Consider the following 12,402-nt stretch of genomic DNA (forward strand, 5'->3'; position numbering starts at 1 on the left):
ACCACACACAGACACGCACAATATTGCACGCACATACACAGGCGCACTACCCACATCAGGGAGTGACACACGCACACACAGCAGAGTCACAGCAACAGGGGCCTGAGGCCATAACAACACTACTTCGCTCTTTCTGCTGCCTCACTCACTCACTCTCTCTCTCCTTCCACCCCCCCCCCTCCCTCCTCTCTGACTGCACAAACAGGGCAAGGAGCCATTTTGATTGGTCAAAATCTGCATCTGCATCACCACACAGTGACCATCTCAGATTTGTTTATAAAGGAGTCCTCCCTCTGATGTGCATTAAGGCTCATTCACAGCCATAAAAAAACGGAACCCCCCCCCCCCTCCAAACTTCGATGCAGCAGCCATTTTGGCTCCAACCAATTTCACGCTCGTGACTTTGATTTAGTCGCACTGCCACTGCACCATTTATCGCCAACGTTTCTGCAACTGCAGCATAAGAGGCCAATGCACCTGTGTGTGTGTGTGTGTGTGTGTGTGTGTGTGTGTCTATAATTCTCACAACCACAAGGCAAGTGAATTGTGGTTTAGATGGGAGGGTTTGTCAAGTCATTGTGGATGCTTGATGTGGTTTGTAAAGTCTTCTGCTGCTGGAGTGTGGCACGCCATTGGTGGGTGCGTGCAGAAAGTTCCAGCAATGTGCCACCCCGCTGCATGGCGAGCGATCAATTGCATCGTCTGGTGACACTGACCAGAGTCGCCACTTCACACCAGCTCCAGAAAAGCCACAGCAATCCATCCAGCCTAAAGCAATGCTTTGCCAGTGTCAGCAAACATAACAAAGATACAGGCACATATAGAAGACTCTTAGCTTAGTTTCCTATTGAAATAGGTGGAGCAGGACTACAAGCTAATACTAACAATGAGGCAAGGCTAAGTACTACTGCTAACAGCCTTATACTATGGTCTTGTGATTCATAACAGCGGTGTTACAGTGGCAGGCAGACTGCTTAATTTTGCATTCAGCCATATGGGTCAGCGCTAAATGCCAACGCTAGCACTCTTGACTGGGGAACACCTTGCTGACCATAAGGGTGGGTGTGTCGGGGGGGTGCATTGGGTGGGGGGGGTGGCTGGAGGTGGAGACGAAAGCAGCAGGAAGGAGAGGAGGAGACTAGGAGGGAGGGAGAAAAAAAGGAAAACGAAGCAAAGTAGAGAGGGCCTGAGGCAAGAAAAAGGATGAGAGGAGGAAGAGGTCAGGCAAGGCAAGTTTATTTAATAAAGTGCATTTCACTGAGGTAATTCAATGTGCTTGCATAAATAATTGCATTGATGTGAGGAGAGAGGAGAGACAGGTGATTTAGAGAGAGAGAGAGAGAGAGAGAGAGAGAGAGAGAGAGAGAGAGGCGGAATGACGCGAGTGGAGAGGATTGACAGGTGATTTAGAATCTCAGCTGCTGGTGACTCAGAACAAAACACAGTGGGCCGGATGCAGATTAGACCCATGCTGACTACAACTACGTGTGTGTGTGTGTATATGTGTGTGTGTGCTCGTCAGAAAGAGACAAGTAAGAAATCAGTCTAGTAGTATGACTATAACCTTGTGGGTTATTGCTGTGTGACAAAGAGGACTGAGAGCAACCGAGACAGACAAGGTGGGCAGAATAGAGACACTACAGCAGCACAGCTGCTTCACTGATTCAGGTGCTAATAAGTCACCTCTCCCTCTCTCACCACACACACACACACACACTGTTGTGCATTACATACTTGAAAATACCTTTAAATAGTGTGTGTGTGTGTGTGTGTGTGTGTGTGTGTGTGTGTGTGTGGTGAGCTTAGTTTACGTAAGCTCTGGGCGTTACTGTGGCCTGGTGGCCCCAAAGCTGATAAACTCAAGAACACAGGCTGTCCACTCCTGCTGCCACTTACATAAAAACTGTTCTACCAGAGAGCCCAGCGCACCTGAGCAGACATCCGCTCTGATGGATGAATGGGAAGACACACACACACAGATGCAGATGCACACGCACACACACACACACAAACACACCAGTGGACAGCATGTTAAGCTGTATGACACAGTTTAGCACAGTCATGTGATCCACAGGTTTCTGTATGCCACAGTTTAGCACAGTCATGTGATCCACAGGTTTCTGTATGCCACAGTTTAGCACAGTCATGTGATCCACAGGTTTCTGTATGCCACAGTTTAGCACAGTCATGTGATCCACAGGTTTCTGTATGCCACAGTTTAGCACAGTCATGTGATCCACAGGTGTCTGTATGACACAGTTTAGCACAGTCATGTGATCCACAGGTTTCTGAATGACACAGTTTAGCACATGTTTAGTCATGTTAACACTGTAAATAGGCGGTTCAGGGGAATGGTGCACAACACACCCAGACAGATTCTAATGCTAATATGTGTTTACAAATGTGTTGTGTCTCTCTGTGTACGTGGTAGAAGCTTGTGGGTGATCACTAATGGCCAGAGATTGATTAACCTGGGTCAACATAAGGTTATATTCAGAGCATTGTGCAGTGTGAAGCCAGGTTGCAGTTTGGAATCTATTTGGTCAGTAACTATGGTCACATTGGTCACTGTTGTCAATTTTTCGAGTCAGCCTTTGCTGTTAGTTTTCCAAATCAAATTCAAATTCAGAAATCAATTTTCTTGAAGATGCAAACAGACATTTGACATATAGCACAAACTATTGACATTCTTGGTTCTGATAGAAGGACAAATGAAAGGCAACTGCTCTTGATTCTGCTAGTGGTCGGGTCCAGAACCAGGAGTGGTCAAAGCCTGAGGGGCTCGGCTCTCCTGCAGTTTTAAGCAGAACCACTGTAATCAAGGATGCAACAGAGAATGCAACGGAGAATGTTGCACAATGCACCATGGCAGCAAGCTAATTGGCACATAACATTGATTTATCGTCCTCTACAAACTGCAGAATGGAACAAAAAACAGTCATCTTTTGGTACCAGCTGTGAACCAACTGTTCAGGTTCGCTGGACATAACAGGCCAGTCATATCTTACCCACAGATAAGGTTCAGGAGAGTCAAGCAACGGTCTTACCTCAGGGGTGGTGACCAACTGTCAGGAAGTGTTATAGTGCTGGGACTGACCTTTCCCATTCATTGAGCACTGACAGCAGTAGACATTTCAGATTCTGAATTAGTGGCTCTATGATGCAATCATGCAAACACACAAGTAAACTCCCACACACACAACTCTGGGTTTACGGAGTATGATGAAGTAGCTTGCTGCTGAAGTAGCTAGTTGGTAAACTCGTGTTGGTAAGCCCAAGCAAAAGCCAAAGAACCTCAAGTTATAACAGTAGATAGGCCTTGTCTACTGCTGGCATAAAAACAATTGGCAAAGTAAAAAGGGGGTCATCCCTATGTTCCCCTCTCGGGGTTAGGGTTAGGTTTTTTTTTTTTTTTTTTTTTAAAGGGTCCTATGTTCCCCGGTCCTATACAAAGTGTGGAACATAGGACCTGGGGAACATAGGACCGGGGAAACATAGGTACGCTCCCAGTATAAGTATTTGGATATTGGCTTCCCTAGAATATCAACAGATAGGTGCAGAGAAAAACAAGAGAGGAACCAACCAAACATTTTTGTTTTTGAACAAGAGCATAAATGTACTTGTGTAATTGGGGCATATGAACCTCAGATGGCAAAAATATGTTCTCACTGTCAGAAATTATCCGAAACAAAAAGGTTTGCCGTCACCCATCAGCTGTTTTGTAGAGCCTGGGAAAAGTTGCTGAAAATGTGTTGGAAGTCTTTCCTGTTGAGTCTTCACACTGTGCACACCAGGCAAACCTATAGGAGCTCAACATAGGAGCAAACCTATAAGAGCTAGCTCAACATCTGGAACAAGTGATTTCCCTAAACCAACCCACCCACCCACACACACACACACAATCTGGTCTCCAGAGAGAAACTGCGGCTTCCTTTAAACAAAAACACAAACGCATCCACCCTCTTGAACATACACACTTTGAGCTTGGATGAAATTGCTCTTCTGTGCCAATACACATTCTGTATCCACAGTGTAGATTACACTTCGATATGCGCAGAGGCAGAGAGAGAGAGAGAGAGAGAGAAATGACGAACACACAGACACACGTATACAAACAAACCTCACGAAAATCAACTCTCTCTCTCGCACATGCACACACACGCACACACAGGTCAAATGCAGTCACGGTAAATCATCTACTAATAGTGTCAACGAAGCAGAAGAATAGCTCGTGTTGAGTCACACCTGGGAGACTAAGATTACCTGGCTATTCACCCACATAGTGAACATAATTCTATGTGCACGCAGAAACACCCACCACACTCGGATGTAACGTTATGTAGGCTACGCGGAGCTGAAGCGATAACGTAGCATACTGGGGATGTAGTAGGACTACTACGACGAGGTCCATTCACCCACAGAAACGCACGCAGTGAGGGTGGAGAGTAGGGAGAAGCTAGCGGATAACAGAAATTGAGGGGTTGGGGTGAGGGCTGCAATGTGTGCCATACCTTTTATCGGCATCTCTTGCAAGGGAATGGTATCCCCTCCCCCGTCGTAGGGGAGATAGGGGTCCTCCGATAGCTCCTCCATGGCGAGCGTGTCCTACTGCGCTGTGCTCGAGCTTGCTAGCGCGCTACGCTACCCTAGGCTATGACGGCTAGGCTAACGTCAGCGCAGATTCAGACACAGGAGATCTGACGAGAGTGACTGCCATATTTACCATCATCCGAGTAAAGGCCCTCGTATAGAATCTGCGTGAGTGCGAATGTAAGCGAATACGTAAGTGTGCCTGTGTGTCTGTGATTCGTGCGATGTGTCAGTCTGTGTGAATGTGAGTGAGTGCGCGCGCCTCCCTCACTCGCGCTGTTGCACTTGCTCTAATCTCTCTCTCTCTCTCTCTCTCTCTGTCTCTCTCTCCCCCCCCCCCCCCTGCAGCAGCTGACTGCTCTGGGGTTGATGATGTCATCGCAGGAAAGACGATCAGGAGACAGGGAGCGCGCTGGAGAGAGGAGGAGAGAAGTGAGTGAGAGAAGGAAGGAAGTAAGGAGGGAGGGAGGGCAGCTCAGTTGCCACTAGAGACAGCCGAGCCCAGAGCTGGAAGATCTCACTTGCGGAGGGGCAGGGGGTGGATTCTACAGCCGAGGCCGGAGGATGGGGTATATGCATGGGAGCAAGCAGGCCATGTATGGAACAGTCCATTCAAAGCTTCTAAAAAGGGAGAGTATGGCAGAGAGGCTGAGAAACAGCTTGTGTGGCAGTGGCATGGTCCAGCAGTCACGAGCCAGATAAGTAGCGCAGACCAATGACTGTATGCACAGCCATTACCGCAGACACAAACACACACAAATATACAACACTATTTGTTGTATACAACATACAACAAATGTATCAAGAGCACAACCATAGGAGTCCACAAACCCAAGATGAATATAAGTTTTTAGTAAAAACACATGAATACTCCCATTCAGCGCCACAGTTATTAGAGAGACCACAATTTGATGCCAGTGTGGTCTTCACAACAACTGACAGCAGCCACTACACCGAACATGCCACTCACCCCTGCTTATGAGATATAGTGGGAGAGCAGTGTGAGCAACATACTAGGGATCGACTGATATGGATTTTTTAGTGCCGATACCGATACCGATTTTTTTCCATCCGCCTAAGCCGATGACCGATACAGGCTGCCGATTTTCTTGAGCCGATATTTGGAGCCGATACTGCTTTTATTTTGCTCCCTCAATTTACATCATACAAATGACACATAATTACACAAATGATAACAAATGTTATAAGTCTCAATTTAAAAAAGGAACATTGAACTTATGGATGGGTGCACTGAATATGGTTAACTGTGCAAAATGCTTTCATCAACATCTTACAACACAGCCTTGATGACGCATTGCTTGCTGACATACTATAAGACATAATTCAGGTCATCACAAAATGTCCTTTGTCAACACATTTAAATAATTTAAGAAAACAATAAGCCTGAAAATTAGCTATTGAAATAAAGTGCTTGATTTGTAATTTAAGACTGCATGGTTTCAATTTTTCTATGTCTATATTTTTCTAAAAAAAGCTGCCAGATGTCAACCACAGAACATAAATCAGCAGAGGAAAATAACGTGGTGTCAAATGTTTCTGTTCTAAACGGCATCAACGTCAAAAGGTAGCCTATATAAACATATCTCTCAGTTTTAAAATCTCTCCTTCAGGTAGCGCAGCACTCTCATATCGCTGTGATGCGTGTGTCCCACTGAGTGAGACAGACAGACGCACACACAAACTTCTGTTTGGTAGCTGACGAACCACCATTGAACTGGATTGATAATGATAACGTTAGCAAACGGCTCTAAACAAGTAAGGCATACACGGTATGTCTGGTACATGATAAACGTTAACACGAATTAATATTCAACTACATATAACACGTCTCTCATTATTAAAGCTCTGATATCACTGCGATGGCAACTCCGCCCGCTCGAAGGGAGAGGGGGAGGGAGACGCACACACCACACGCGTCCAAAACTCAGCCAGGTGGTCGCTGAATAAAACTCCCACAAATACCACGGAACAACGTCGGCATTACTTAATCATATGATTGACCAGTGTTCGTAACAGCTACCGCTACCCCATGCAAACGGATAGCCTACAACTTAGTGCAGCTCCCTAAATACAATGGCAAGCAGTCTTATAGAAGAGGGGCATTCAGGGAGGGAGACACACACACACCACACGCGTCCAACACTCAGCCAGGTGGTCGCTGAATAAAACTCCCACAAATACCACGGAACAACGTTGGCATTAATCATATGATCAGTGTTTGTAACAGCTAGCTAACATACACCACACAACCTTGGGTGCGACTGGTGACTATTAATTTAATCACTTCAGAGGCTGTGTCCACTGAGCCAGAAGGAACAGTGTGTGTGCATGCCAGTGTATGTGTGTACGTGTACGTGTGTGTGTGTGTGTGTGGAGTGCGAGGCCGAGTGTGTATATGTATGTGTGTGTGTGTGTGTCTGGGAGGGACAGAGTTAGTAGTATGCTGAAGGCTGCAACATCTTTTTGTTTGTGTAGCTGAGAATACAGTGTAGGTGTGGTGGTGTAAACTGTATCTGTTTATGTGACTGTGACCTCTGATTGCAACAGTCATGCACCTGTCAGTATGAGTGTGTAAGTGTATACACACACACACACACACACACACACACACACACACACAAGAGGCAGGGGTTTCCAAAAATAACACAGCCTACTGAATCATAAAGTAATTCATGCTGAAACATGTTTTTGTAGAGTTACACACTTGTTTCTACCATATCACAGGTTTACAACTACTAAAACCACAGAAAGATTTACTACGCAATTAGTATATCTATATAAAAAAAATGCGTCCAACTCTTTCTCTGCAGCCAGTGCTCTCCACACAACGTAGTAACTGCACACTGTATTTTGTATAGACTTCTCAAGGCAATCTTAAGTAGATTTGTGCACTGATTCAAGAATGATTAAGGGGCTGCTACTGCATACCAACAGATTAGGCAGGAGACGAAGGAGTAGTTTCCATATAAAAAGCCTCTTAATACACGTCAATGGGTGTTGCTTGACTTTGGGGGAATTTAATATGGACATAGGTAGCCAATATGTTGAAATATTTATCATTTTGTATGTGTTTCTCGCTGGCTCTGTTACTCACAAATGCTTTCTAATACCACACATATAGCCATCACCTATACCCCTTAACCACTCATTACTCACACAGTAAATTCTCAAGCATCAACATTATTAACATTTAATTGAACCATATGTCTTCATCTAATCTGGCGTCCAGGATAGTCAAGAGCACTTGAGTCGTGTGTGCTTGTTGTGAAAACGGACAGTGTTAACCCTCAAGCTAACTGATCAAAGTGTTTCCTGTCTCTGGCACAACGCTACAAGAGCTACAACTACCGTTCTGTCAGTGCTACAGCTGTTTTCCATAAGCGCCAATAATGAGTACACTGGGAGTACACCCAGTTTCATGGAGGGAATTTTATGAAAGTTCTGCTGCCTCTTTGTCAAATTCACAAAAATGGAGCATAGCGTTAGTTCAGGCAGGCCACGAAGTCACACCCAGCAACTTGGCTAACTGATCAGCTGACTGCCCAGCTGATTGATTTATATTGGTGGAGAACATTTAGGGCATCTTATTAAAGCTGCCTTAGCCTGCTTACTCTTGCTGCTTTCTCTGCAAGCCTTTTTGCAACCCACCTACACCCTATCTCCTCCTCACATCTGACTTATAATCATGCAGATACATACAATTGTTTAAATAAACCTATCAGCATCCAATATAGCACACACTGTCAATCTTTATCTGATTCTGAACTTGATACCTTTCGGTCACTTGTAAGACAGTTCCGGACCTGTTGATGACATCACCCATCGACTTCCTCGTGGAGGCCAGTCTCTCTCACCAGCTCTGATCAGCCCTCACTGAATCAAAGTCCTCCTCAGTCCCAACACCACAAACGCCATCTCCTGTTCCACAGCGTTTTCACGTCGTTCCTCAGATCTACCCCAAGGTCTGAAACCATACACCTCTTCAAGGTGCTGCTAATAGGCCCCAGTCACAGCTCGCTCAAGTTCATATACACTCATAAGGGTTCGTAAAAATAGCTCCTCCGGTAATTCCAGCTATCAGACATATCCACAGGAAAAGCAAGGTGTGAGAGCACTTGTGTCTTTGTTCAAGTCACTTCCTTGAGTGCCTGCCCTGCTCTTTGTGGCACCAAACCGGTTTTCTGGAATCTTCTGTATTTACTCCTCACTTGCGTCACAGTGGCTTGACCAAGTCACCAAATACACCTTAGCTCACCTTGAACACACCTCTCCTCATATCCTACTCTCACTCCAAGCCCAGCCGGGTCAATATACAACCTCACTTCCTCTGACCATCCTCAGTGTTCAAACATCAGATGCCAGCTGACCAGTCCCCCCCCCCAAAGCATTTTATGGTCTTCTTCCACAAACCCTGGAAACACTCGACAACAACAAGAACTGGATCCAGCCTTGCTAGCTCTCCTGCCACGTTTAACTGTTGCTTACTGTACTGACACAGAGCGAGAGAGAGTGAGGGAGAGAAGAGAGCAAGAGAGTGTCTGGTTGTGACACCGAGGCACCTTGTTATGGGTCACCCGATGCCACGCCGCCTGGCCCGTATGAGCGCCTGTGATTGGACGTAGATTACTGAATGGCAGCGTAACCTGATATGGTATCTCGCTGGGGTTGGTCTTTCCGCCCGTCCCAGTGTCCGGGGTTCTGTTGGCAGTGTCTCAGAGATAGCCGACACACACACACACACACACACACACACACACACACACACACACACACACACACACACACACACACACACACACACACACACACACACACACACACACACACACACACACACTAACATACAAAGGAGTTTGTCTCAGAGCCACAGAACACTGCCTTCGCACCTCATGAATTATGAAGTCAGTAATGACTTTACACACAAAAACGCACACACGCACACACTTAATTTTTCTCTCTCAAACACATTTATCTCTCACACAGAGACAGAGAAACACAGGGCGAGACTGTCAGACAAAAACGTTAATCTATCCTTATGACAGCAGAATTATTTCGTTATGGTATAGCTTATCTCCTACCACGATAACCAACCTATTCCTGTTTCATTACATGATCTTTGGCCACAATAAGTCAAAACAACATTATGGTGGACTATGTGTGATGAGGTCTGCTGATATGCCAATAGCATATTTCCAGGATTACTGATTAATGGTGCAGTATGTTTGGATCATGGTAGGAGCTGCTACAGAAGGTTTTCCTTTTTTCTGTGGTCAATTATTAATGTGGCAAGGTCTGTTAATATGCCAGATATCCTTACATAACGACACATTTCCTTTATAAATCGTTTTTCCACAACCCTGTCCACTTTTAATCACACACATACAGTGGTCAGGGTTACTACATAATGGTAGAGTATGTGTTTGTCAACACCACAACCAAAGTGCTATGCTCCTACCACAAATGACCAGATACACTATATACAGACTATTTTCATTTGTAGGTCCCTGTTGGTGGAACAACCTACCAAGTGCTACCGGAGCTGGGGCGGCCCTATCCATCTTCAAAAAGCTCTGTATGACCCACCTCTTCCGAGAGTACCTCCTTTCCTAACTAAAATCTAACAACCCAACCCTTACAACCCCGACATTTACTGGCTACGCATTTCCTTTCACTATATCCTCCACTATCACGTTGACCATCATTTAAACTAACGCACTCTCATGCTCTAGAATGTTTGGTATATATCGCTACCGAATGTCTCCTTTGCAATGTAGCTTGTGCGTCATTTTTAAGTCACTTTGGATAAAAGTGTCTGCTAAATGAATAAGTGTAAATGTAATTTATGTACATTACGTCATTAGAGACTCCTGCAGCATGGTCCCTCTCTGAATAACGTGCACACACACACACACAGACACACACACACACACACACACACACACAAACAAAGGAGCCCCTGTGTTGCACCAACGCAGTGGGTAGGACAGTAAATGAGAGTGGAGTGGAGGGGGCCGGGGGGAACAGCTCACTCTTGTTGTTGTGCCCATGTGCGACCGAGATGCTATTCAGCTCCTCTAATAACAGCCAATAACTATGGGCTATTAGGCCTTATAGGATACATAAACAACCATCTTGAGCATAGAGTAGCGAGTAGAGAGTAAACCTTGTAGTGTAGATGACACATACTTACGAACACACAGTCCCACAGTCCCCCAAACAGACCAGAGTGGTCATGCCTTCTTATGACAGGCTGGTTGCACTAAATGACAGCTCATTGGCAATGAACAAAAATGACTGGGAAACGATTGAAGACTTCCAAACAAAACATTGAATGAAGTCATTGCTGAAATAATGGCAAAGAAATGTAAAAATGTAAAAACAACAACAAAAAAACACACAACCTCGTCATCTGAAGTGTGTACATGTGCCTTTATGCAGCCGTGTATGTGCCATTATGACTCATGTTTGTATGAAAGTCTGCTTTCTGTAAACAGTTCGCAGCAAAAGCTGATCTCTAGCTAATCATGTGAGGAACTTACATTGAGGATTGAGAGGACAGGAATGCATCACGCCTCCCCAAAGAAATAGGGATGTGGGTGAGGCAGTGAGTTTCAGGCCTTTAGAGCCAAAGGCTAAACTCTCAACAATAGCTTAGCAACAATAGCTACAGAATACCACTGTGCCAAAGAGGAGTAGGAGTAGGAGTCGGTCCTGAATGAAGACGGCCAAAGAGGCTAACCAAAGAGGTTTGCATACATTCCTTCACACAGATAACTCACACACTTGCAACACATACCTACTTATTTTGAATAGTGTGTATTGGTGCACTGATTTGATTTGATGATTCAGCAATGACACAGAAAAAAAAACACTGGCACGTGTGACCAAGGAAGGGTGATCAACATAGCCAGGGGTCATAGGTCAGAGCTGGAGCTTTGATCATGGAAAAACAATGAAGATGTGAAATAAAGGAGACGTGACCAGTGGTGCACTGATTGAATGGAACAAACACACAAAAAAGATGAATTTGAAGACGAAATGAAAAAGGGAATGACAACACACAGCACACCACACAAAGGGAATCTTAAAACGATGGAGGGATGTTTATTGGTGGAGTGGTGGCTAGAGGAGGCAAAATGTAGGATGGGAGCCATGGCAACAGGTGTCACCAAAAAAAGTATCCAAACCTGCCATGAAGGGTAGATGGAGGAACTCGCAAAGCTGAAATGAGAGTGAAGAAAAGAGCCTCTCCAACCACCATCCCATCACAACCCAGAAGCAAAATAATGAGAAGCTATAGGATGTGGATTTCCACCAATCACCATCCTTCACATCACTAAGCCAACCAAAGGATCAACAAAAGGGAACAAACAGAAAGAGCAAAAAATGAATGACAGGAAGCTAAAAGTAAGAGGATCTAGTGACTCTCGACCTTGCCCGGCTCGGAGCAGGGGACTGGAGTAGGGGGAGGAGTCCCTACCCTACCTGGGGAGGAGTCCCCGTCCAGCAGACTGTCGTCCTCGGTGGTGTGGAAGTCCATGATGACACCGGCCCCATCCAGCAGCTCTTCGTCGCTGCTAGCGCTGGTGATGCTGTTGTAGCTGTTCCGGTAGTAGCCTCTGGTGCACAGCTGCGCCGACTCCATCTAGCTACACAGTGCCCTGTGCATATGTACACACACAGACAAGACACACGCGCGTGTGAACAGTGCACCCCAGAAAAGAATCTTTTAGCGAGGGAACCCTGCTGAGAATGATGAAGTTACTGGGTCACCAACACACACACACACAC

At 45.5% G+C, this 12,402-nt stretch overlaps 1 protein-coding gene across 7 annotated transcripts in view; it reads right to left on the minus strand.

Moving 5' to 3' along the window:
- The window catches only part of clcn3 (chloride channel 3), a 40,285-nt gene that overhangs the window by 22,553 nt on the left and 5,330 nt on the right, over nucleotides 1-12,402 (minus strand). For 3 of the 7 annotated variants that reach the window (XM_076288881.1, XM_076288883.1, XM_076288884.1), the window contains exon 2: nucleotides 12,097-12,272. The exons of 1 other annotated variant lie outside the window; for it this stretch is intronic. In XM_076288881.1, coding sequence (XP_076144996.1) covers nucleotides 12,097-12,256 — 160 coding nt within the window. In that variant the 5' untranslated portion in view covers nucleotides 12,257-12,272. Of the gene's footprint in view, nucleotides 1-4,511; nucleotides 5,382-8,384; nucleotides 9,101-12,096; nucleotides 12,273-12,402 lie in introns of those variants that run through there. 3 more of the 7 variants (XM_076288885.1, XM_076288882.1, XM_076288887.1) reach the window with 3 other exon arrangements.

Source organism: Alosa pseudoharengus, unplaced genomic scaffold (assembly GCF_046254945.1).
Source record: "Alosa pseudoharengus isolate Yale_2024_CS ecotype anadromous, Long Island Sound unplaced genomic scaffold, YU_APseudo_1.1 YU_APseudo_1.1_scf_17, whole genome shotgun sequence".
Taxonomy (NCBI): Eukaryota; Metazoa; Chordata; class Actinopteri; order Clupeiformes; family Clupeidae; genus Alosa; species Alosa pseudoharengus.